The sequence below is a fragment of the Doryrhamphus excisus genome, linkage group LG5 (assembly GCF_037039965.1).
Source record: "Doryrhamphus excisus strain RoL-2023G ecotype Guam linkage group LG5, RoL_Dexc_Guam_v1.1, whole genome shotgun sequence".
NCBI lineage: Eukaryota > Metazoa > Chordata > Actinopteri > Syngnathiformes > Syngnathidae > Doryrhamphus > Doryrhamphus excisus.
In genome coordinates, this window is record NC_136361.1 from 16,352,421 (window position 1) to 16,380,082 (window position 27,662).

At 41.1% G+C, this 27,662-nt stretch overlaps 1 protein-coding gene across 3 annotated transcripts in view; it reads left to right on the forward strand.

Annotated features, from left to right (window-relative positions):
• Positions 1-27,662, forward strand: part of arhgef1 (Rho guanine nucleotide exchange factor (GEF) 1) — a 51,105-nt gene that overhangs the window by 9,676 nt on the left and 13,767 nt on the right. For 2 of the 3 annotated variants that reach the window (XM_058052989.2, XM_058052992.2), the window contains exons 2-13: positions 13,304-13,390; positions 13,487-13,600; positions 15,462-15,560; positions 17,636-17,675; positions 17,754-17,859; positions 17,932-18,072; positions 21,258-21,287; positions 22,747-22,858; positions 22,926-23,001; positions 23,101-23,130; positions 23,388-23,582; positions 26,026-26,167. In XM_058052989.2, the coding sequence (XP_057908972.2) occupies positions 13,340-13,390; positions 13,487-13,600; positions 15,462-15,560; positions 17,636-17,675; positions 17,754-17,859; positions 17,932-18,072; positions 21,258-21,287; positions 22,747-22,858; positions 22,926-23,001; positions 23,101-23,130; positions 23,388-23,582; positions 26,026-26,167 (1,136 nt within the window). In that variant the 5' untranslated portion in view covers positions 13,304-13,339. Of the gene's footprint in view, positions 1-13,303; positions 13,391-13,486; positions 13,601-15,461; positions 15,561-17,635; positions 17,676-17,753; positions 17,860-17,931; positions 18,073-20,384; positions 21,198-21,257; positions 21,288-22,746; positions 22,859-22,925; positions 23,002-23,100; positions 23,131-23,387; positions 23,583-26,025; positions 26,168-27,662 lie in introns of those variants that run through there. The other variant, XM_058052993.2, reaches the window with a different exon arrangement.

Here is a 27,662-nt window from a genome sequence, read left to right on the forward strand (position 1 = left end):
TTTTTTGCAATTATTGTGTTTACACTGTTTAGATATAATACATGTAATAAACTGAACATTTTCTGGAAACAAAATGGTCTTTTGATTAAATAGTATGTGATAATAAGCTCATGATTAAATAGTATGTGATAATAAGATCATCACATGGTTTGTCTGGTATCAGGCCCAGTATCATGCCAGTATCATGCGTGTCAGTATCAGCCCGAGACCGAAGGGGGGCCTGATACCAGACAAACCATGTGATAACCTTTAAGTATTGCAGTGCTGGATTTAAGCGTAGTTGTCAGCGTCAATTACTGAACCGAGATAAATAAAGGACATTGGTTTTCTGTTCTGTGGAAGTGATTTTTTTGTTGATGTTTTAACAGTAAAATACGCCTGTTTATGAGCACCAAACATTAGAAAAATCGACTCGTACCACAGAGTCTTCCATTCTCTTCAAAGCAACACTTTTTTTTTTGTTGAAACCTCTGCAGCTGACCATACACCACCTCAGCCTTTGCTCTCTGCTACCTCCTTCACTCAGTCGGTGCAGAGTCGGCAGACCGGAAACAGCTGCACCTTTTGAAAGATGTGCTGTTGTTTCTCATTTCTTCCTTGTGAGTGTTGCATTGAAATATTAATAGCCAGTTTTTGTATACATGTCCCCTTTTTGTATACACAAGCAATAATTTTTATTACTGTATAGATTCTTCTTATGGACAATTCAATAGAATGTACACTTGGATGTACTTTATAGTATAGAAGTATGCTTTAAATGTCAACACAGCCATTATTGTCTCAATAGCTGACAACACATGATAAAGTCTTGGCTTCAGTCGAGCATGGGACTGGAGCTGCATGAGTGTTGTCGGCACCTGGGAGCTGCGGTTCATTCGCTGAAACAAATTCCAATATGTACTGTGACATTCTGAAACAAAGCATGATCCCCCCTCCCTTGGGAAAGTGGGCCTGTCTACCCCCAAAAGAATTATAACCAGGAAATAGCATCTTATCTATTAAACAGTGGGACTAGATTAAATTAGTTTTATCATTGCTCCAATGACCATATATTAATTTATAGGTCTCTCAGGAAAAGACAGACCTCCATTGATTGCATTGCATTGATTGCATTGATTATATGGTGACTCAGATTGTGAAAATGAACAATGTTATCCAGATTCTCACCAACATGTATGGGTTATTCATTAGTTTTTTGCGAACTGTTTCCTACTATTTACTGTTCACGTATACATGGACCCAAATATTCCAATTGCATTCGGTTTGTTTGCTCAAATGGAAAGAATGTAACCTTTGTATACACCTCATTCCGAAAGAAAAGTGCCAATCCAAATGAATATATAATGGGATTCACAGGGGTGGAATATTCCTTTCCCCAATCCGATTGAGGTATCTTGTACCCGCTCAATCGGAAAGTTGTCAGACTGCACTTTATCTTTTCCTGTTCCCGGGTCCGTTCTTTCAGCGAATTCAGAGATATGACGTAACACGCAGCTCCAGACGTTCTTCGATTTTTAAAAAATGGAGGCGAGCAATCGGCACAGGACTGCTGCGGAAAGTTTGTTTTTGATTCAAACTAAATTTCAAGACTGGACGAACGAAAAACTGGAGGAAGTCGGTATCACGTGATGTTGGTGTTTACGTTTTACTGGGCATGCCCCATTGACTATTCTGGTTGATTATATCGGTGCATGTAGACAAGCGATTGGAATATTCCTTTCCATGTATACCATTGCTTTCGGAAAGATTCCATTCGGAAAGAGAAAAACTCCTCATGTAAATGTGGCTTATGTCAAATCGATTGCACAGGACTACATACTGTATTTCTATTCACGACAAAATTTGCATATTTTGCATACAATTTCCTCCAAATTGGCATGGCGGTCGAGTGGTTAGCGTGCAGACCTCACAGCTAGGAGACCAGGGTTCAAGTCCACCCTCGGCCATCTCTGTGTGGAGTTTGCATGTTCTCCCCGTGCATGCGTGGGTTTTCTCCGGGTACTCCGGTTTCCTCCCACATTCCAAAGACATGCTAGGTTAATTGGCGACTCCAAATTGTCCATAGGTATGAATGTGAGTGTGAATGGTTGTTTGTCTATATGTGCCCTGTGATTGGCTGGCGACCAGTCCAGGGTGTACCCCGCCTCTCGCCCGAAGACAACTGGAATAGGCTCCAGCCACGCCCGCGACCCTCGTGAGGAAAAGTGGTAGAAAATGAATGAATACTACAATTTCTGCATTTTTCAAATTGCTTGTGTAGTGTTGCAAAAGTAGTGTTAGTCTCCGCATGCATTGTATAGGAAAGGAATCTTGCGTTACATGTTTAAGGCACTGTGGTTTACATTTGTGGACATATAAGTTGAGCCTTCCTCTTATGTAACCATGTCTGTGTTACTGCACGCTTGAACATAAAGACATTAACAGAGGACTGCAGTGTTTTCACCAAGGTGTTAGCTTACGTCACTTCTGCCAGCTGCAGCCAAAAACCATTTGTTCATCACGAGTGGAAGCATTTAGTGTGTTTGTGGGAGGAGGTGCAAGTTTGAAGTGAACATTGTTCACGTTCAAAGGCTTCCTTTTTGTTCAGGCTAAATGTGATTTTTTTTTTCTTTTTTTTCCCCCTCTGTTCTTGTTTTTCATTTCCTGCTGCCATGCGTCTCCTCTTAATTTCTCCGCCTCCTCTCTTGTCTGCAAGGCCCCCTCTGCTTCCCTCGCTCTTGTTTAGTCTATGGGGGTCACCCAGACCAGATCCACGCACCCTCCCCGCCGCCTATAAAACATATTGACAGTCTTGGAAGGCAGCAAAAAGTGAAACCTTAAAGGGACCTATTGTGCTTTTTCCACTTTTGTGACCTATACATTTTGTCATAATGTTGTATTATCTTGTTAAATTATGGCAAACTTTATGATAAAACTTTATGATTATGATAATAAGGTTTGTGTATTTGGAAGTGAGCCGAAAAAGACGTTAGGGATGGCTCTGACTGCTTGGTTTCAGAGAATCAGATATACAGTGAAGAAAATAAGTATTTGAACACCCTGCTATTTTGCTATTTCTCCCACTTAGAAATCATGGAGGGGTCTGAAATTTTCATCGTAGGTGCATGTCCACTGTGAGAGAGATAAACTAAAAAGAAAAATCCAGAAATCACAATGCATGATTTTTTAACAATTTATTTGTGTGATACAGCTGCTAATAAGTATTTGAACACCTGAGAAAATGAATGTTAATATTTGGTACAGTAGCCTTTGTTTGCTATTACAGAGGTCAAACGTTTCCTGTAGTTTTTCACCAGGTTTGCACACACTGCAGGAGGGATCTTGGCCCACTCCTCCACACAGATCTTCTCTAGATCAGTCAGGTTTCTGGGCTGTCGCTGAGAAACACGGAGTTTGAGCTCCCTCCAAAGATTTTCGATTGGGTTCAGGTCTGGAGACTGGCTGGGCCATGCTAGAACCTTGATATGCTTCTTACGGAGCCACTCCTTGGTTTTCCTGGCTGTGTGCTTCGGGTCGTTGTCGTGTTGGAAGACCCAGCCACGACCCATCTTCAATGCTCTGACAGAGGGAAGGAGGTTGTTCCCCAAAATCTCACAATACACGGCCCCAGTCATCCTCTCTTTAATGCAGTGCACTCGTCCTGTCCCATGTGCAGAAAAACACCCCCAAAGCATGATGCTACCACCCCCATGCTTCACAGTAGGGATGGTGTTCTTCGGATTGTACTCTTCATTCTTCTTCCTCCAAACACGCTTATTGGAATTATGACCAAAAAGTTCTATTTTGGTCTCATCTGACCATAAAACTTTCTCCCATGACTCCTCTGTATCATCCAAATGGTCATATGCAAACTTAAGACGGGCCTTGACATGTGCTGGTTTAAGCAGGGGAACCTTTCGTGCCATGCATGATTTCACATCATGACGTCTTAGTGTATTACCTACAGTAACCTTGGAAACGGTGGTCCCAGCTCTTTTCAGGTCATTGACCAAGTCCTGTCGTGTAGTTCTGGGCTGATTCCTCACCTTTCTTAGAATCATTGAGACCCCACGAGGTGATATCTTGCATGGGGCTCCACTCCGATTGAGATTGACCGTCATGTTTAGCTTCTTCCATTTTCTAATGATAGCTCCAACAGTGGACCTTTTTTCACCAAGCTGCTTGGTAATTGCTCCGTAGCCCTTTCCAGCCTTGTGGAGGTGTACAATTTTGTCTCTGGTGTCTTTGGACAGCTCTTTGGTCTTCGCCATGTTACAAGTTAAAGTCTTACTGATTGTATGGGGTGGACAGGTGTCTTTATGCAGCTAACGACCTCAAACAGGTGCATCTGATTCAGGATGATACATGGAGTGCAGGTGGACTTCTAATGGGCAGACTAACAGGTCTTTCAGGGTCAGAATTCTAGATGATACACAGGTGTTCAAATACTTATTTGCAGCTGTATCACACAAATAAATTGTTAAAAAATCATGCATTGTGATTTCTGGATTTTTCTTTTTAGTTTATCTCTCTCACAGTGGACATGCACCTACGATGAAAATTTCAGACCCCTCCATGATTTCTAAGTGGGAGAAATAGCAAAATAGCAGGGTGTTCAAATACTTATTTTCTTCACTGTACATCGGCTCTTTGTGATGTCACAGTGTGCCGACAGTGAGCACAAGCTTAAGGCCCCGACACCCACCCCTCGCTACACAGCTTTGTCTCCCACAGGGTTGAGAAAAATGATGTGGACATCAATGTCAATTATGCAAATTAGATGATGACATCATCAAGTATTATTGTTGCTATTACACCATAGTGATACTGAGCAGTATAACAATTTATATGTGTACTTCCTTTGTTACAATAAGTTCCTTCCTCTTCACACATTCTTCTTTTGTTCATCAGAATAATTTGTTTTCATGTCACCTTCATGCGGGTCTCAGAGGTCGAGAAGCGCTCGTTTCGGCGCCGCTAACTATCCACCATGGCGTGTTAGCGAGCTCCTATTCTTCCCACCTTGTATTTCTTCCTCCTTTCTTCCATTCTTTCTGTCTGGCTTTTCTCTTTCCCAATCTGATGGCGCTCATAGGAAATGGCTCTGATAGCTTCCTCAGGAAATTACACCCACTTCCTGTCTGTGTGCCTCCCACCTCCATCCCCCCATTTTGCCACCTTACACCCCCCCTCTCTGTATTTTTCTCTTGCTATGGCGCCTGTGGGAGCTGTGTTGGTGCTGTTCGGAATCCCCCCCCCCAACTGCTGCTAATGAGCACATGGCCGGATGAATACGGCAAATATACACGGCGAGCTGCAGCCATTAGCCGCCGGGGTTATTTCGGGGATGCCGACTTCATTGCACACAACAGAAGACAGGATATGCCCCATTGTGAGCAACTGTAAAGGGATAGCACTGACCTTTTCTGAGGTCAGGTGCACTTTGCCATTGTCAAGGACGTTTTCGGAAAAACTTTGTTTGAGTAAAAGGAGTGTTTTCTAACACTTAAAGATCCTCTATAATAGTAATAATAATAATTACACTGTAACTCGGCATTTGTCCATAATAGTTGCCGTATATCACATACAACACAAACATTAGCATAGCCATGTGAACTACACATTTCAACTGCAGTGTCAGGCTAGGCTAGCTTATTTGCTGAAGAAAAACTCATTCATTCATTCATTTTCTACCGTTTTTTACCGCTTTTTCCTCACAAGATTCCCAAGCAGAGAATCGAACCCAGGTCTTCCCGATCCCCTGACTGTGTGGCTTACATGCTAACCACTTCCGCTAATCATAATATTAATTCATTCATTCATTCATTTTCTACCACTTATCTTCACAAGGGTCGCAGGGGTGCTGGAGCCTATCCCAGCTGTCTTCAGGCAAGAGGCCGGGTACACCCTGGACTGGTCGCCAGCCAATCACAGGGCACATATAGACAAACAACCATTCACACTCACATTCATACCGATGGACAATTTGGAGTCGCCAATTAACCTAGCATGTTTTTTGGAATGTGGGATTAAACCGGAGTACCCGGAGAAAATCCCTGCATGCAAACTCCACACAGAGATGGCTGAGGGTGGAATTGAACCCTGGTCTCCTAGCTGTGAGATCTGCGGCCTAACCACTCGGCGCCATGCAGCCGGAAGAAAAACTCATTAATTCATTAATTTTCTACCGCTTTTTCCTCACAAGGGTCGCGGGGGTGCTGGAGCCTATCCCAGCTGTCTTCGGGCGAGAGGCGGGGTACACCCTGGACTGGTCGCCAGCCAATCACAGGGCACATATAGACAAACAACCATTCACACTCACATTCATACCTATGGACAATTTGGAGTCGCCAATTAGCATGTTTTTTGGAATGTGGGATTAAACCGGAGTACCCGGAGAAAATCCCCGCATGCAAACTCCACACAGAGATGGCCGAGGGTGGAATTGAACCCTGGTCTCCGAGCTGTAACGCCGTGCAGCTTGAAGAAAAACTATATGATCAAATTTCTAGCTCATGTCAGACCCAAAGTTTCATAATTCTGTGTCATATGAAAACATTTTGTATGCCTACAAAATTTGTGAACATTTTGGATAAGGCCATTTTTTGTTCCCGGTACCTATAGTAAAGGCATGCTTGGTTGATTTTGCTATAAAAGAAGCCCCATCATCTTTGGGATGAACTAAAAAAAGAAATGGTATGTGATAGCCAGGTCTAACATCAGTGACCTCTGACCTCACAAATGGACACAAATGTCCAGCTGAGACACACTCCCTCCAAAAGTGGAAGCTGTTGAAGTCACAAGGGGGGCGGGGGCAATCTATTGTTGGCTATTTTCATTTCCTGTATAAGTTACTTTTACCCACTGGTAGTCGTCTTTGTGGTCGATGCTGCAGAGCTGCTCTTTTGTCTTAGCTGTAGAGACACATGCATTTAATCAGATAACCTTTTGTTCTATTGCTTCCTAAATAGTATTGGACTGTGGCCCGGTCAGGGAGGAATGCTGTGTTGTAAAGACCAGTTGTCATATAACACACACCATCACACAGGAATGGCCCCCTCCCACATACGTGGCGAGTCTTAAACTCTCTCACACACACATACAGAAGCACGTACGCTTGATGGCTATCATTAGATTGATGCCACCTGACACTTAGTACGTACTGGAATGTGTTGGGCGGCCATGAGGAGAAGGAGGAGGAGGTGTGATGGGGAGGTTTTTTGGTGCAAAGTCTCTGGAGAACCACTGCTGATCTCCTCTGGGATGCTCTGCTCTATATGGAAAAAAGTTGCTGCCCTTTCTTAACCACATCCTGCTACTTGTGAGGAGCCAAAAGTGAACACGGCTAAGCTAACTGAGAGACAAAAGGATCCTGTTACAAACGCCACTCGTCTCCATTTGTTGCCCGAACTGTGCCACATGCTAAAACGCAAGCTTTTGGCTCCTCCCACTTCTACGTTCACTGGAGCATAGTTGACCTTACCTTCTTCGACCCCCTTTTGACCTCCCAGACGACCTCAACTTCTCACTTGTTTACCACATGCGTCACAGTTGTTCACCTTTTACACACAATAGGATGACAGGAAGTCCACACGCCACAATATTAGCAACATTCGCAAAATCATGCATATTAATATATATTTACTGTAAATGCTTCAATTCATACCTCTATTCATTTAACCACCAAGTTTCCTGTTGTTGCTGGGTGCGTAATCTACAAAAGCTAATAACATTGGCATTAACATCTGTGGCTGTAGGCAACATCCTTATGCAATTAAATTTGGAATATCATGAAGTGGTATAAGCTTATGTTATAAACATGAATTTATGGAATTGAATATGGTTATGAAAATAGCTCTTCAAAGCATTGAAACATAACACAACCAATGTATTAAGTATTAAAGTATTACTGTATGTACTTTTGTACACAGCATGACCAACAATATACTTTCGTTTTTGAACAAACCTCTGTGAGTCAGGTTCCTAATTCAATAAAAGTCAATTTAATAAAAGATACAAATGGGTGTGCAAAATACTTTTAGAGTAGGATTAATCATTTGACATAATATGTGGTATGATTTTAGAATATATGACATTTTTTCCGACCGTCGGTAATATAAGGAACCGGTGGTTAGCGCGGCACTTCCTGTGCAAGCTCACAGCACCATGATACAGCACTCTGGCCACAGTGAGGGGGAACTCCCGATGTAGCTACGGAACCTAATATCCAACAAACTTCACCACGGTACACCGCGGACCTGTTTGCATGGTAATATCGCGTTTTGGCAGCATTCGTTTTGACAGGAGTCAAACCAGCAACCAGTTTCGAGGCGCATTACCACACCTAGCGTGTTGGTGTGTGGCCATTGTTACGAACATGACACAGCAACCGGGTTAGCCAGATCTCGTGGTTAGAGCCGATCTTCAAAAATACAGCGGATCTGTACCGGATCAAGACATCCCTAAATATCAATAAACATCTTTATTCAATGCATATCTGTCCTGCTTAATTTAAAACTGAATAAATTCAGTGTCCAGGTTGCCAGGATCGCTAACTTTCATCATGATTAGAGCCTTCAGCTATTGTGACTGCCAACACTACTTTATTTACCAAGCACTTCTTCACTGAGTATGGCCATCACTTTTATGCTATTTTGTGGTCATTATATCAAGGCATGAAATCTGAATTCAACAGGTAGAATAAAATAATTACCTAGCTCTGGTTTCTGCCATAATTCCAAAAACATGCACGTTCGGTTAATTGGTGACTCCAAATTGTCCATAGGTATGAATGAGTGTGAATGGTTGTTTGTCTATATGTGCCCTGTGATTGGCTGGCGACCAGTCCAGGGTGTACCCCGCCTCTCGCTCGAAGACAGCTGGGATAGGCTCCTCGTGAGGATAAGCGGCACAAAATGAATTAATGAATTAATTTTAGTAGCATAATGTTGATATATTTTTTTTAAACTTTTTTTAAGCTGTAATATAAAAAACAAACAAAACAAAATGAATGTTCTGTTGTAAGTTGTGCTGCACAGTGGTTGGGTGGTTAGTGTGCGGGCCACACAGCTAGGAGACCCATGTTCGATTCCCCCTGAGGGCATCTCGGTGTGGAGTTTGCATGTTCTCCCCGTGCGTACTTCAATTACTCCGGTTTCCTCCCACATTCCAAAAACATAAATCTTAGGTTAATTTATTAACATTAGTTAATTAATCTTAGTTAACTAATTAATTGGCGACACCAAATTGTCCAGCATACCTGTGACCTTAGTGAGTATAAGCTGCATAGAAAATGGATAGATATTATTTTATTGAAAACTGAGGCATTAAAAAAAACAAGGTTTGTCCAAATACTTCAATTGTCACACTATGGATTACTGACAGTTTCAGTACTGCAGTCAATTAGTAACCACTTATCTGTTTTTTATGTATTACTGTTGTATTACTTTTCAACAGCAGTATTACTAGTAGTTCAGCCATCGTTAGCATACTCTGCTCCAGTTCTCAGCGTTCAGTTTAATACAAGGACGCCCGACAACCTCTGTTTGGTTAACCTCCCACCCACGCATGTCGTACCAAAACTGGGCTTGTGTCAACCCACAGCCCACTGCAAATGACCATGAATGAATTCATTATTTTCCTCTCGGTCGATGGCTTGGCTTTGAGAGCTTTCTATGGCTGGCTTGCTCAGGCCTGTAGAAGAACTTACCTTGACCCGAATGCATTTGTCATCCCTTCTGGCTGCCTGCTGCTTGCATACTGTAGTCACACTTTGATGCCTTCCTTCCTCATTCTTCAATTTTCCCATGGTGACTCTAATAAAGGCTTGTTCAATTCTGTTCTATTCTATTCTACTCGTCTGCAAAAAAACAAGCTTGTTGTTGTTTGTTTAGATTTTTTTTTAAAAAAGGGTGTTCTTGATTCTGGCTTACATTTCCTTACATTAGTTCACGGCTAATTTTGTACAATCTCAGGGTTGTTGGACTTTCCACTGTACATTTTTTTCACATACAGTAAATCTCTGCTTTTCGCTGAAGTTACCTTTTGGGACTACTAGTGAATGGCAAAAAATATGAGTAATTGAGTCATTCATAAAATCGTGACACATTGCTCGCACAACCTCCACCCTCCAAACCCTCCTGTTAGTTTCACATTATCACTTATCTTCCAATTTTAGATCAACATATGTAGTAAAAGTGTTGTGCTCTCTCACTACATCGCGGTTCACTTTTTGCAGATTTCTGTAGACCACTGTAGACCATTGATAATCTCCTCCATGCCCTCCTGTGCAGTATAGAATGTGATTAGCTTGCAAAATGTACATAAATGATCTAGCAGTTGGCTAGTTTTCTCCCTATTAATACCCACAATATTTACAAAACGTTCTGTACCGTCAACGGCACCTGCGATCGCACCCAAAAGGCGGAGGAGAAAGTAGAAGTTGCGAATGTAGGGCCCCTTTACGGAAGAAACAAAATACTGTACATAGACATATATGGGAAATATGCCGACAGGAGCAATATGTTTTAACAAGGATACAAAAACTCTACAGTACAGTGAAACAGTGCTAGGTCGACAATGGGGCACAGTCAGAGGAGAGAAATACACATGAGTCACACAATAATTTCTTGTGTCCAATCTCATAGTTTAATCATTAAAATTTAAATGAACGTTTGAACTTTTTTGAGTGGGTTTTACAGCCTTAAATATATCTATAATAAATGTAAAAAGATGAATTTGGCTACTTGGCAGATTTCACTCATTGCTGGCCATTTTGGGAATCAATCCCCCGCGATAAACGAGGGAACACTGTAAAAGGTTCATCTTTGCGTCTCATAGCAACTATGAACAAGCCGAATAAAGTGTGAAATCTCAAGGATTGATGAAAAAACATTGTTCTTGAAGCATAAACACATAAACATTTACAAATTCTTGGCTTACATTTAACAAATATTTTCAAATTATTACCAACTGAGCATTGAATGACCTTTTTTTATATTAAAAAAACTGCATATTTTCAGAGATTTTTGATCTGTGAGATGTGACTGCTGCATCATAATTGCACTATGATCCTTTGTATAGCATAACAAGACTAACCTGCAGTATTTTTGATGTTGGGAAGTCATTTATAAAAGCCAAGACACACTTGGCCTGCAGGCTCTTGACCTTACCACAAAAGGCTCGACTTGCTCGGTCCGTAGCGTCAACTCTTGTACTCCGGCAAGACTGTCTTGGAGGTCGGGTACATTTTGATATGTGAGTGAGTCAGTTAATAATAGCTGCTCTGTTCCCGTAAGTTGCTTTTCCTGGTTGCTTTCACTGATTTAGTCTCTAAAATGATCACAATGTAGTTGGTGTAGTACCTTTACTTGTGTGTTCCCTGTGTCTGCGTTCCTGCATAAAAGAAGTTGTGTGTTATTTTTCGACAGCAGATTAGTACAGAAGGAACAGGGACTTGCAGTAACGTGAACTTGTCACCCTTTCTGATCTTTTTCCTGTCATTCATGGATTAAAATGAAAGCCAAGCATTGAGTGTAATTATGAATTGAGACACAGCACCGTGTCCGATAGAGAGCCTTGCCTGTGTGCAGAACGCGTTATTATTCAATTAATCCAACCCAAAATCAGACGGAAAAAAGCCATTATTTGGTCAACCTCCAAACCGAAATAGATAATAGGAGAAAAACACATTATTAGTCTTTCTAACGTGATATTTGTTCTTTTTTTCACCCTCTAACAGTAAACATGCAATATAAACATAATAATAAACACATGCCCAATGGGAAAGCAAGGGATGTGCACTAATGGAAAGATTACATAGCAGGGCTGCACCATTCTGCAAAAATGCGAACTACTATTTTCTTGCTTAGCAAAGAGATTCCAATTCTCTGGGATGATTTTTGAACACATGCACACACATACACACACATATTATTATTAAAATTATTATGATGGTTTTTAATTATTGTTATAAGGTCCTCCTAGATCAGGGGTCTCAAACACGCGGCCTGCAGGACACCAGTTTGAGGCGCCCGCCTTGATATGAAAGTTTAATGTTAGTGCGGCCCGCGCAAGTTTGATATGGATGCTGTATGGTATCATGTACCCAGAAAAAATGATTACGTTTGATTAATGTTCATGTTAAAGGTTAAATAACTGTTAATAGTTATCCTCCCTATCAGTGTGGAAGTGGTAAGTTTTTGGCTATTTAAGTTTAAAGGAAATAACTTGAAGGCTACCGTTTAGGTGGCTAGCTCTCCAGTTTGCGAGTTAGCATGTGTCTCAAGACCCTGCAGTTGCGCAATATGTTGTAAATAAAAAGAGTATAAATGTGACTATAGTCGTGTTTTGTCATGTCTGCAGGGCTCTAATAATGCTTTGTTCATTTTAATCTGAAAAAAATAATTTGTCTACCCACCAACTATATGTGGTTTCTTAAGTTTTTATTATTTGCCATTTTATTATTATTATTATATTTATTTATTACTGATTGATTGATTTTCTTTATTCTTGATTTGTTTATTTATTTTTCATCTTATTTTGCGCAGAAAAATAAAAATTAAGATATTTGAGAACAGTGGAATGTTTTATCAGAGCTTTTATTGTAGAAAATCGGAACCAAAGCACTGAAAAAGTTTGTATATTTTTCTGTTTTTAATAAATGCGTTTTTTTGTTTTTTTTTGGAAAACCTGATGCGGCCCAGCCTTGCCCAGACCCTAGCTCCAGTGGCCCCCAAGTAAATTGAGTTTGAGACCCCTGTCCTAGATGTTTTTCATGGGCGCTTCTGGATGGACTGTTGACCTAGGACTTTTTAAAATAGAAATGATTCAGTTAATAGTACATTAATGCACATAATAAAGACAAGTCAAAAGAAAACAATTCATACAACAGCTTCTCTCACAAGATCATGAATGATAGGCAGCGTGCCTCACTCATCAGGGCAGTAGGGCCAACTCGCACTGGCCGGCGAGGTTCGCTTTTGGATGGGAAGAGTGCGGAGGAAGTGTCTACTGTCATGCTAACGACAGCGCGACAGAGTCCTTCTGTAAAATGGCTGTTTTGTTTGTGATGCATTTAATAATTTGTGATTATCGTGATTTTTTTGTTGTTTTTTTGCAGCCCCATCGCATTTGAAACTACAACTTTTAGCATTGAAGCAGTTAAAAACACTCACACAACTATGTAAATAAGATTAAAAATGATTATTTTACCGCTTTTGTCAATCAATTATGTTTGCTTCCTATGAATATGTATAAACATGACTTGTACACTTCCTGTTTTTAAGAATGTCTGAATTAAACTCATTCTCTCTTTCGTCCACAGCAGGGTGTGTTTGGGGCTCAGTGCTCAGACCCAGCCATGAGCATCATCGGGGCTGAGGACGAGGACTTTGAAAATGATCTGAATGATGTGAGACGCGCTCCACTGGCACTGGAATGCACCATCATGCCCGCCTGGTTTTTGTCATCTTCAGTTTTAACCACACTCCTCATTCTGTTCTGCCAGGTGGTGGAGGACCAGTGCAAGTGTTTCAGCAGCATCGAGCTACTGAAAGATCGCCCGACCCACTTGCTGGTTTTTCTGCAACATGTCATCCTCCAGTTTGACCCTGCTCCACTGGTGAGACTTATTGTCTAATTAAACATTTGCATGGGCCTGGTAAACTGTGAATATTTCCTCATGTAGTGGGAAAACTACAGAGAGAACCAGATGCCTTTTTGGGGAACTAGATGTTTACTTTTACACATGCATTTTTATCATAGTCGTCATATTTATAGTCGTTATATTTATAATTTTTACAAAACACATGATCAAGCCCACCCTCGGCCATCTTCTGTGTGGCGTTTGCATGTTCTCCCCGTGCATGCGTGGGTTTTTTCCGGGTACTCCGGTTTCCTTCCACATTCCAAAAACATGCTAGGTTAATTGGTGACTCCAAATTGTCCATAGGTATGAATGTGAGTGTGAATGGTTGTTTGTTTATATGTGCCCTGTGATTGGCTGCCTGGCGACCAGTCCAGGGTGTAACCCGCCTCTCGCCCCAAAGACAGCTGGGATAGGCTCCAGCACCCCCCGCGACCCTTGTGAGGAAAAGCGGTAGAAAATGAATGAATGAATGAATAATCAAGCCCACTCTCAGCCATCTCTGTGTGGAGTTTGCATGTTCTCCCCGTGCATGCGTAGGTTTTTTCCGGGTACTCCGGTTTCCTCCCACATTCCAAAAACATGCTAGGTTAATTGGCGACTCCAAATTACAACATTAACATTTTAGCATAATTAGTCAAACATTTTTTTTTGACACATTTGTATTGATTTGTCTCCTTTTAAATTGTACCTGGGCTGCATGGTGCTCGACTGGTTAGTACACAGGCCTCACAGCTTGGAGACCCGAGTTCAATTGCTAGGTTAATTCAAATGCTAGGTTAATTGGCGACTCCAAATTGTCCATAGGTATGAATGTGAGTGTGAATGGTTGTTTGTCTATATGTGCCCTGTGATTGGCTGGCGACCAGTCCAGGGTGTACCCCGCCTCTCTCTCGAAGACAGCTGGGATAGGCTCCAGCACCCCCCGCGAATCTTGTGAGGAAAAGCTGTAATGAATGAATGAATGAATGAACATAATCAAGCTTAGTTACAAATATACAGTGAACCAACACCAGCAAGATGGCACGGCACCCCAAATCACAGACTGACAACACTTTAAACTGGACTTTAGGCTTCATCCAGACCCTAGTGCCTTGATTATTTCCAAATGAGACACAACATTTGCTTTTGTCAGAGAACAGGACTTTGGACCACTGGCCAACAGTCCAATTCTTTTTATCCAAAGCACAGGTCAGCCATTTCTTTTTTATTATTATTATTAGCAAACTGAGTACTATGAGACTGGGTCTGTCAGAATATTCTAATATTATGGCACATGGGTGTCACATGGGACACATTAAGATAAAAAAATGTTTAGAATAGTTCACTGCATGCAAATGAACCTAGAATATATGAAGAATTCAACATTTTAATGATATTGTGGAAGAAAATATTCACATTTTTGACATGGCTTTCTATGTTCTGCTTTGGTTCACAATGGTGGAAAGAAGTGAAAATAAAAAGTCGCACCCAGCATTGAATAAAGACATGGCTTGTAGTTTCTAGTGGAGGCCATAAGGGAAATACAGTTTGCTTATTTGTAGCTTCTGGCTTTTGTGAAGGCATGAAACTGCATCGTAAGTTCCTACTGACATTTGCTGACACAGAAGTGATCCACCCAAGCACAGTGACAACCTCTTTCCACCTACTGTAACAAACCACATCCCCTTTCTCAGGGCAGCTTACACTAAGACACCTACTGTACATTAGTTCGAGTACTTCATCATCATGGTTTTTTTTTTTCATGTTTTGCTGGGAGTCGCTTTGTTTGTGTTTCCACTATCCCGCACAGTCGCTGTTCTATTTAAATATTCCACATCTCTATGTGTCTTCTCAGCTGTGCTACCTCCATGCTGACCTCTTGAAGAACCTCAATGCCAAAGAAACCAAGAAACAGTTTGTGGAGTTCTACAACACATTCGTAGACAAGGGGGCAGTAAGTAGAAGAGAAGGATAAAAATGACACAACACACATTAATCGAATTATTTCAACAAAAAAAAAAAGAAATCGATCATTTTGCCGGCTTCGATCAATTGACATGTGCATGCATGTGTGTTTGTTTTCCTCATCTTTGTTTACCATTCTGCATATCTCCGTGCACTTTGGTGATACAGTGGAATGAACAGAGAGATTGAACTCTCCTCAGTATGTGGCGGCGGTGCTAGTAGTCAATGCTAACTAGCAGCAAGTTAGCCTCTTGAGTAAGCATATGCTAACCTGAGGCACAGAAGTCATGGTTTCTAATGGAAATTCCATAGCTTTTAGTGTGGGAATATTTTGGTTTTAAACTGAATGAGGGCGGCATGGCGGACGAGTGGTTAGCACGCAGACCTCACAGCTAGGAGACTAGGGTTCTCGGCCATCTCTGTGTGGAGTTTGCATGTTCTCCCCGTGCATGCGTGGGTTTTCTGCGGGTACTCCGGTTTTCTCCCACATTCCAAAAACATGCTAGGTTAATTGGCGACTCCAAATTGTCCATAGGTATGAATGTGAGTGTGAATGGTTGTTTGTCTATATGTGCCCTGTGATTGGCTGGCACGAGGGTCTATGTATGTGTATTTTTTTTTGGGGGGGGGTTATGTCCCGTCCAGCCATTGGCGCAGATAATATTGTTGATCTAAATGCCCTTACATACTAAAAAGATTTGCTCTGTGTCAGGAAAGGTGTAAGCTACAACTTCCCTGTACTATGAAATTTTATTTGCCGTTATTTTATGGTTTTGTTATGCGAATTTGGAGCGGCCAGACCAGAGCAAGAAGAAACACAGAAAAGAAGAAGACAAGAAACAGTAGAGAGAGAGACAAAAAAAGCAGCAACAACAATTCCCATAACAACAACAGTGACAAAACAGGACTGCATTGGTTAAATGTCAATGGAGATGAATGTCAATCAATGTCAAAATCACAATGGAGATGATATCGCTGAAATGAAACAGTCAAACTTACCAACCAGTGGCAATAGTAACAATAAAGACATGAACCGTGATAGTAAACAGAATTACAGCCATACAGTTGCAGTAATTAAAATCTCACTGCTTGACATCATTATTACTGTAATAATAGCATACCAACAGCATAAAGACATCAAGGATACTAAGACTGTGAGTGTGCATATGGAGGTGTGTACTTCTGTTGGTGTGCATATTCATATTGAGTGAGTTTTTTATTGGAGACCCTAATGAGGATATGCGGCATTGAAAATGGATATTATCGAATATTGACAATAATATGTGATTGTGACAGGCCTACCAGCATATTATATTGCCATAACGGTGTGCATATTCACACAGCGAATTAGTCAAGAAGTGCAGGCGTTAACCTGGGTGTTGAACTCCAAAGTCCTATCATGGTATTGTGGAGTTCCCTTAAGCAGTTCCAACTCTTCTCACCTTTGTTCCAACTCTGATACTACCTCCGAAGGCAGAATGTTGAACAGTATGACAGTTCAACATTCCGGTGCTGTTTCATAAAGAACAAAAACAGTGGAAAAATCCTACTTTTTTGCATGTTGTGTGAAAGGGACTATAGGTTTTCAGTGGTGACAATAAATTGCTCCGGCTGGAATCTGCACCTTTATCCAGATCCTCACCAACAGTCAATGCCTTCTTCATTTGGTCCACAAAGTTTGGTCAAAATCAGAGCTCTGTACTTAATTATTTGGTTTTATATATATATATATATATATATATATTAATATATTTAATTTGTTATAATTTATTATACAGCTGCTATGCTTAAATGTGTGTCAGCTATCACACTCTTGTTACCTGTTTTCATGGTGGGAAAACCCCTCCTGTTGTTGTTTTTAAAACGCCATTATTTTTTGTCAACCTTCACCTGGAGACAACTGTCTTCCTGTCAATAGAAGAACATTTGTAATGTTGATATGACCCCTTGTGGTGGTACACCGTTACTGCACCATGTATTCACTTCCACTCACACATATATGGCAGGTTGTGATATCATGGCTATACTGTGATGACTCTGTGATGACTGATGTTATTCTTACAGATCCTCAGAGTTACACTGCCGCCTGTGGCCATTGAACTTGGTAAGTAATTATCCTGCTTGTTATGACAGTGACTATAAACATGCACCACTGTTTGTGACATGCTGTTTTTCTCTTTAGACCGGACCCGCCCGGATATGCTCTCTGAAGACGTCCAAAGACGTTTTGCCTATGAGGTCCAGTTTATGCAGGCCGTCGAAGTGGCCAAACAGCTTGAAGACTTCAGGTGGGAATCTTTCTTTCCTTGTAAAACTACCGTGCTCTCCTTTCATCATCTTTCACCATCGGCCCTGCACAGGCAGAAGAGGATGATGGGAATGACGCCCAATGAGGCTGAGCTGATCGACGTGGAAAACCATTATCCCACAGACCGAATCCCCATGGAGATGAAGGAGAAGTCTGTCGCTGAGAACCTGCTTGACAAAATGTCTGAGACGCAGTGAGTCGTATTGTTTATGTTTCTGTACATATTGCACTCGGTGTATAAATGTATTTAATTTAGTACACATTCACAGTATCTAATGCAGTAATGTTTCACCACATCGCAATTTGAATTTTGCAGCTTAAGTCTATCATGGTTTTTCACAAATATTCATTCATTTTCTACTGCTTATCCTCGTGAGGAGTTACAGGGGTGCTGGAGCCTATCTCGGCTGTCTTCGGGCAAGAGGCGGGCTACACCCTGGACAGGTCTCCAGCCAATCACAGGGCACATATAGACAAACAACCATTCACACTCACATTCAAACCTATGGACAATTTGGAGTCGCCAATGCACCTAGCATGTTTTTGGAATGTGGGAGGAAACCGGAGTACCCAGAGAAAACCCACGCATGCACGGGGAGAACATGCAAACTCCACACAGAGATTGCCGAGGGTGGAATCGAACTTGGGTCTCATAGCTGTGTGGCCTGCGCGCTAACCATTCGACCACCATTCAGCCTTTTTTTTAAAAAAAAATATTTTGTTTCATGGTTGAATATGAGGGCAGCACGGTGGTCTAGGGGTTAGCACGCAGACCTCACAGCTAGGAGACCAGGGTTCAATCCCACACTCGAGCATCTCTGTGTGGAGTTTGCATGTTCTCCCCGTGCATGCGTGGGTTTTCTCCGGGTACTCCGGTTTCCTCCCACATTCCAAAAACATGCTAGGTTAATTGGCGACTCCAAATTGTCCATAGGTATGAATGTGAGTGTGAATGGTTGTTTGTCTATATGTGCCCTGTGATTGGCTGGCGTCTAGGGTGTACCCCGCCTTACACCCGAAGACAGCTGGGATAGGCTCCAGCACCCCCGCGACCCTCGTGAGGAAAAGCGGTAGAAAATGAATGAATGGTTGAATATGGCTTATTATATTTTAAAAATATCAATTTGTTCATTTTCTATACCACTGTCTTCAGGCGAGAGGCGGGATACACACTGGCCAGCCAATCACAGGCACATATAGACAAACAACCCAAAAAAAGCAAATTTTTACAAATGTATTTTTTGCCTTTTGGATTTTCAAAGACAAAATAGCCAAATGACCTAGAATCCAAATATAAGGCACATTCAAATACGTTGTGATCATATGTAATATTCTACACTGGTCACTAGGTGTCAGTAATGTTACTATAATATTCGGTGAGACATAGAAGCACCAGACTTGATTGGCGGAACCTGGTTATAGGTTTGAATTATTATTATTATTATTAACAGGCACAATAATCACAGTAATACATTGGTTACTGTCACTACTGTAACCCACGCAGAGCTAAAACTCCACTCTGAACCCCCAACATCCTCTCCCCTACCGCTCAGGTCGAGGGGACACATTTACAGCAACACATACAAACACAATTCTTATTTATGCCTTTATTTAAATGACTTATTTGCAGTTATGATGTGTGCCATATTGGGTAGTGTTGGGTGTAAAGGTAAGACTAGGGGTGTTACTTCATGTCTAGTGGGCTCTAATAAAGTTAAAAACTGTATTTAGAAGGTTAACAGGTTTTCTGGCATTAGATTGTCCATCACAACAATCTATCCCATCCGAATACGTTTTGCAAAAAGGACACAAAAAGACAAAGATTTGAAATCTCTTAAATTATGTGTGACATTATCCATGATGGTAGTCCAACTTATAGGAATAAATGTTGCACTAATGACCCCAAAAAACAGATTAAAAGTAAAGAGTGTATCCTTCACTGTCTGTCTTGTGGTAAACCAATGTCTTGGTTGACATTTTCCATAATAATAATAATTTCCATACTCTTATGGGACTAAGTTTTGCATAAAGGACACAAAAATCAAAACATGCCCAGCTTAGGTCTCATGCAATCAATGTCATTTAAAGTTTTATGCATATTTAGCACAACTTCAATGTGAAAAAATCAAAAATTTTTCATAAATAACTCAAAACATGGGTTTCATTTTCCAGTCTAAACAAAAGAGAATATAATCCCCCAAAAAGTCCAGGCTTTTTGTTAATCTTACTATAATCAGTCACATGAGAGGTATTGTGACACAAACTCAGCAGCAGATTTAAACGATTTATAAAAGGGCTAAAGGAACCGGAGAGGCCCGAGAAGGAAAGAGTAGGCTGCAGTGCCACGCTGGCAAGAAGTCTCTTGCCACTGGCATCCGGCCAGCTGGCAGGACGCTGGCTCGCTTGGCGGGGGTCCCGCTGCAGACGAGAGCAGAAACGGGCAAGGAGAAGAGTGGCAGGGATTGTCAATGCTGGGCAGCTACTGGTCCTCAATTGGAAAATGATAGCGATGCATTAAAGTGTTGTTTACCATACAACTTTATGCACGTCATAGCTAATAAAGGAGTGCACAAATGGCTTCCGCCTTGACTTCAAGCATGTGAACATCCTGCTAAGTCAATCATTCAGGCTCTTTTCTTCATCACAAACAAATCCTTGTATCATCCGACAATCATCTCTTTATTCCCTCACATGTTTGCACCCGCTCACCCCCTCCTCGCCACATCCTCTCAAAGCTGCCACCACCTCCTCCTCCTCCTCCTCCCTCCTACTGATACTGAACACCAACAGGAGCCGTTTGATTGGATTGTGCAGGGAAATCCCAGGGAAAGCCCTCCCATCCTTTTTATGTTTATAACAAAACATGAGTGTCGTGTTTCCACGGTCTTGCCTGCATGTTGCATCAGACTGAAAAGTAGTTAAATAGCATTTCCGCTTGCGCTGGAGCATTCCTGACATCGGATTTCTGCAGAAGACGCTTACCAGAGACGGAAACGCGGCCTATCTTTATGCATACTTAACTTTTTCTGACAAATTCTCTTGATTTTTTTTTTTAAATTGAGTTGTACATTTATTAAAAGTACTGCTTTTGATGCATCATTTGATGCAACTTTTTTGATTTTTTTTTCTTTTTTTTTTGATAAAAAATATTAGAATATGTTCAATAGCTTCTGCTCTGAACAAAATAACACAACAGTCAGTTTTGAGTTGGATCAAACCAAGCGTAGTCACTTTAGGTTCCACCGGCCCAAAACACAACTAGTATTACTACTAATCAGTCACACGCAAGAAAGGAAAAATGCTACTTAAAAGAAAGAGGTGAGTTTGGAGATTTGTGGTTTTATTTCACTTTAATAATCACATTTGCTTCCTTTTCAGACCCACTATCGTCTCAGACGAGGAAAAATGGTGAGTTAAACATGTTTTTTTCATTTATTTTTTTATGAAGCGTGTTTTTGGGGTGATTTGCATGCTTTTCTTGAGCTTGGGTGTGGTCAAACTGCACAAGTTGAGCTCAAGGACACTAAAACGTCAGTTTTGCTAGTTGCATTCTTATTCATTTTTACTACTTAAACAAAAAGTTGCCTATGTTCAGACTGATCACTGAGATGATGTGACTAAAGGATATTGTGTGCAGATGTGCCTCGAGGACCCCTCCCTCCTTGCAAATTTTTCTTCTCTTGTCATAAATTTGTCCAACACCCCCTGTCCTGTAGCCCCACCCCTCTTAGATTGCATCACCCAATATCTTAGATTGACAAATCATCAGTGATATGATCATTTCAAATACCATGTTACATCAACAGGATGCATGTAAACACCAGTGTCAATTAAACATCAATAATGTTGCCTTTAAGCATAACTGAAATTAGGAAAACAGGTCAGAAAAAGATGTTTTTTTATTTTTTTGTGGCAGCTACTGCGCCTCCTGGCTTTCCTTGACCGAATAACCCTGGTCTACACACCTCAAATGGGCCATATTTCGACCATATTTAATGCTTTCATAGTGATTTTTTACTGCATTTACCATGAGGGATTTCTTATTTGTTTACACACATTCAATACTGATATTAACATAATGGAAGTTTTGCCCAGTTGATCACCTGATGCATCATCCCATCTGAATAAATGCTATAAACACCACGTCTGGTGCTCCATGCAGTTGATAAATTCATGACTACTATCTGGAAAATATACCGTATTTTCCAGACTATAAGGCACACTTTTTTTTTCATAGGTTGGCTGTTCCTGCGACTTATACTCCAGAGCGACTTATAAATGAAAAAACTGTTTATGTTGCATAAACCCTGGACACCTTTTCTGTTCATGTTTATTTTTCGTGTAGCTGAACACTAACATTCCCCGTTTAAATTACCTATAAGGGTTATAGCTTTCAGCCAAAAGAATACGCTGCATTTGCATCAGGAATAAAATACAGTATAAAGTATTACCTAGGCCAATGTTAGCAGACGTATATGTCACAGTAGTCCTTGCATGAGTACTCAACCCATTGGTCTGTTTATATTACTGTATTTTCCGGACTATAAGTCACACTTTTTTTTCATAGGTTGGCTGTTCCTGCGACTTATACTCCAGAGCGACTTATAAATGAAAAAACTGTTTATGTTACATAAACACTGGACACCTTTTCTGTTCATGTTTATTTTTTGTGTAGCTGAGTAACCATTGTGTTAGAACTTGCCTTCCAAGAGGACGTAATATCTGTTTTGGTCAAGTAGTGCAACTTATGTATATTTTTTTCTACCTAATTATGCATTTTTGGCCTTGTGCGACTTATACTCCGGAGCGACTTATAGTGCAAAAAATACAGTACATTATTCACTGGTGTTAATGTTGTGTTTTACAGCCAATCCATCTTCTCGGCGGTAGCCTACTACATGAAACACCTTGGGGTGAAGACCAGAGCGGTGGACAGTAAGAAGTCCAGAGGAGGCTTCTTTCGTAGACAGCTGGTCAAGGTAAAAGTCTGAATGCATACTTTTTTTTTTTAATGCATTTCTAATTTGCATTTATCTCTATCATTAGAATAAGAAGGATGAGTCCACCAAGACCAAGCCCAGGGGAGGATTTCCGGGCATCCCCAGCTGGATTGCAGGCACTCGTACGTACAACACAAACACCTGACTTCCCTCTGTAGGTCGAGCCTTGACCATTACGAGTTGTCAGTGACAGTTTGTTGTCCTGCCCTTTCCTGTTACAGCTGAGATCAAACCTAAAATGGAAGCTGAAGGTACTAGTTGACCCCACCTCTGCACTTGTGTAGAATAGTCAGACCCCTACTAATTAACCCAGAAGCATGTCTGCATGTCCCTATCAGACTACAAGGGATGTGTTGGTTTTTGAGTGAATGTTTGGTGTTTGGTTACCACACTAACTCCTCCCCCTCCTTAAGACGCCACACTTGAAAAGTTCCTCTCTCACACTTTTTTTTTTTTTTGCTCGTTGGTGTGTTTTGCGCTTCATCATGTCAATCAACCTCCTCTCTAGCGGAGAAAGCCAGTCAGGAGCGTAAAGGTCCCGCACCCTCCCGAGGCTCCTTTGTCGACCCCGTGGCGCCCTCTCTCTCCAGCAGGAAGTCAGGGTCCAGCGGAGGCTCCACCCCACTACCGACAGTAGAGATCACGGATGGCTCGGGCAGCAACGCCAGCATTAGCAACAGCCCTGAGTCTTTGCACTCTGATGGTAAGCAAAAAAGGTTCTTAACCCTTAGATGCATGAGTGACTGGACCCTACACTCTTCCATAAGTGGGTCAAAAATGACCCATACTAGAATCAATGCGTTTTTGTGCCAAATTTTGCCATTTTGGTTAGGAATAATCACTTGTATGATATTTCCAATCCAATCCAATCCACTTTATTTATATAGCACATTTTATAAACAGAGTTTCCAAAGTGCTGCACAGACTAGTAAAAATAAAAAGTAATAATCCAAAACTAAAAGAGCATTTAAGAAATAAAATAATAAAATAGATATTACAATATTAAAAACAAGAAACAAAGCAATAAAAGTATAAAAAAATAAGACCAATTACAATAAAAACGAAGAACTAAAAGACACAGGACCATACAACTCACTCCGAGTTAAAAGCCAGAGAATAAAAGTGGGTTTTCAGATGAGACTTAAAGCTTTCGATGTTGGGGGCCTTTTTTACTTTGGAGGGCAGAGAGTTCCATAGTTTGGGGCCAACCACAGAAAAGGCTCGATCCCCCCTGGTTTTAAGTCTCGTCATCTTGGGCACCACAAGTTGGAGCTGGCCCTCGGACCTCAGTGACCGTGCTGGAGAGTAAACTTGGATGAGGTCCGAGATGTATTTGGGGGCCAGCCCATTCAACGCCTTAAAAACAAACAATAAAATCTTAAAATCAATCCTAAAACGAACAGGCAACCAATGTAGGGAGGCCAGAATTGGGGTGATGTGCTCCCCCTTTTTGGTTCCTGTTAAAAGCCGTGCCGCAGAGTTCTGGACTAACTGTAAGCGGGAGAGAGACTTTTGGCTAATTCCAGAGTAAAGTGCATATTTATAGGTTATCACATGGTTTGTCTGGTATCAGGCCAGGTATCATGCCCCCAAGTGTCCGGCTGATACTGGCACGCGGGGGCATGATACTGGGCCTGATACCAGACAAACCATGTGATGATCTTATTATCACATACTATTTAATCATGAGCTTATTATCACGTACTATTTAATCAAAAGACCATTTTGTTTCCAGAAAATGTTCAGTTTATTACATGTATTATATCTAAACAGTTTAAACACAATAATTGCAAAAAATATTTCAACAATAATATTTTATCAACAGTCTTATCTTATCAATGTCTGACAATTAAAGTTCCATTAATCAAGTTTGGGTTTTTTGGTAACTGGAGAAGCACTAGGCACTAAGCACTCGTGTGCTGTTCTCTGATTGGTTGTTTCACGGGCACGATACCAGATACCACGATACCTGATTGTAAAATAATCTACCTGAGGGGGTGACACTGATATAGTCTCTCTCTCTCCCTCCCTCCATCCCTCTCTCTCTCCCTCCCTCCCTCTCGCTCTCTCTCTCCCTCTCACTCTCTTTCTCTCTCTTTATCTTTCTCTCTCTCTCTCTCCCTCCCTCCCTCTTGCTCTCTCTCTCCCTCTCACTCTCTTTCTCTCTCTTTATCTTTCTCTCTCTCTCCCTCCCTCCCTCTCGCTCTCTCTCTCCCTCTCACTCTCTTTCTCTCTCTTTATCTTTCTCTCTCTCTCTCCCTCCCTCTCTCTCTTTATCTTTCTCTCTCTCTCTCCCTCCCTCTCTCTCTCCCTCCCTCCCTCTTGCTCTCTCTCTCCCTCTCACTCTCTTTCTCTCTCTTTATCTTTCTCTCTCCCTCCCTCTCTCTCTCTCCCTCCCTCCCTCCCTCCCTCTCTCCCTCCCTCCCTCTCTCTCTACCTCCCTCTCGCTCTCTCTCCCCCTTCTGTCTCTCTCACTCTCTTTCTCTCTTTTTCTCTCTCTTTCTCTCTTTCTCTCTCTCTTTTTCTCTCTCTCTTTCTCTCTCCCTCCCTCCCTCTCTCCCTCCCTCCCTCTCTTGCTCTCTTTTTCTCTCTTTTTCTCTCCTTTTCTCTCTTTCTCTCTTTCTCTTTCTCTTTCTCTTTCTCTTTCTCTTTCTCTCTCTCTTTCTCTCTTTCTCTCTCTCTCTCTCTCTTTCTCTCTTTCTCTCTCTCTTTTCTTTCTCTTTCTCTTTCTTTCTCTCTCTCTTTCTCTCTCTTGCTCTCTCTCTCTTTCTCTCTTTCTCTTTCTCTCCCTTTCTCTCTCTCTCTTTCTCTCCCTTTCTCTCTCATTGCTTGTGATTGGGGGCGGAGCTAAAATATATTGTATGTATCTTACAAGCTTAAAAATGTTCAGAAGGTGTTACAGTTTTGAGGTTTTGCTTTTGAGTCAAATATACGATTTGTGATTCATTTTGGGATTTATGAATCCAAACAAGCGCAAAATGTTTACTTTCCAAGTTGGATTAGTCTGAGCTTTTCTTTTTGTCACTCACGTGACCTTGGTAGATCTTATATTCAGGTGAATACAGTAATAAATGTGCCTTTCTGAGCAATGTGGCAATATTTAACCCCTGTTGCAATATTTCTTCCTCTCATTTTGAACATTCCAGGTCTTTCTAGCAACCGTTTAGAGCCACCAACCTTATCCGATCGGGGCGACGTGTCCCCAGTTGGTCTTGGAGGCTCACTGGCCACTGGTGAACCCTTCTTGACCAGTGACGCTCTCACAGAGGAGACCCTGGAGAAAGACAGGTAAGAGAAAATGATAATAAATGAGAATGTATAATTGCAGTGTAGTGTTATAATAGCAATGTAATTAATTTATGATTAGGAATAATATGTGTGATCCTTAGCCCTGGTGGGGGGGGAGCGTGGTAAAACTCCTCACCCCAGCTGTCTGTCCCTGCTGTGTGCTAGCTTTTTTGTCATGCCGCCCATCGCTCGCTAGCAAACAAAGCCCGGAAAAAAACGACATCCAGCCTTCTGTCTCTTCTCCTTCACTCCTTTTTTCCCTTTATTGCAGGCTTTTGTCCAACTTGTATGTTTGCTGTCTTGAGACTCCTCATGTTTGAAACAGCTTGATTGCAGTTGATCTTGCCTGTTTGTGTAACTTTTCTTTCACGTCGAATCAGACTGCTCTGTGTGTGCAAGGGGTTGATGTGTTTTTAGCAGCCTGATTATTGATGACCTGGTTACTGATTTTATATCACATTAGCTGAGCATACTTGGAGTTTCTTGTCATTTCTTGTCAGAGAGGCTAATTTAAGCGTTGCTCTTGTATACAATGGAACCTCTAAAGTGTCAATGAAATCAATCAATGAAATTGTAAAACTAAACTAAGGACTAAACTCACTTCCTGAAATTCTCTTTTCTCTTTTTATATCATGACAACGCTCATAAACTCATTGCAAGTTATCACAAACACTTGATTGCAGTTGTTGCTGCACAACCAGTAATCACTTTTTCCACACAGGGCCATGTAGGTTGTTTTTTTTTCCTCCATTCATGTTAAAAAGTTTTTTTTTTCATTTAATTATTTTGTCGACAATAATAAAAAGGAAAACACATATATAGGTGTCCCTAGTAAAAAAAACAGTTACTCTTATTACATATGTTTATTACAGTAATCCCCAAAGTGCGGGCCGCGTCCCCCTTGTGGGCCATGAGAGGTCATTAAAAGTATGATTCATTTTTGCTAATATTATTTTTTAAATTATTTTTATTGTAAAAATATTTATTGCACAATTAAAAAATATATATTTATAGGCCTAAGTAATAACCTATTGAGTGTTATTGACCTTTCACAATATTTTAGGAACCTTATACAGTTTATGATTGGAACATAGCTCTCTGGTCATCATACCAGTCTTCAATGCAGTTATGAAAATTATGAGAATTAATTATGTGGAAGTGTGTCCACCACAGATTAAAAGTTTGGGCTTCCTTTATCCCCCGCTTTCATTTAAATCCTGAATCTTATAATAATAATAATAATAATAATAATAATAATAATAATAATAACAAGTTAAGTGCTTCAAGAATGCAGTATTTTGTCTATGTACTGTTTATAGGACAAAGGTGGGCCGCAGACATTTTTTTTAATTTTCAAGTGGGCCCTGAGTTGGTAAAGTTTGGGAACCCCTTGGTCTATTATATTTGGGTAATACAACTGCAAAGATGACTATAGGGGTGTTAGTTCATATGTAGAGAGCTCTAATAATGTTAATGCTCTAATATGTTGCTGCTC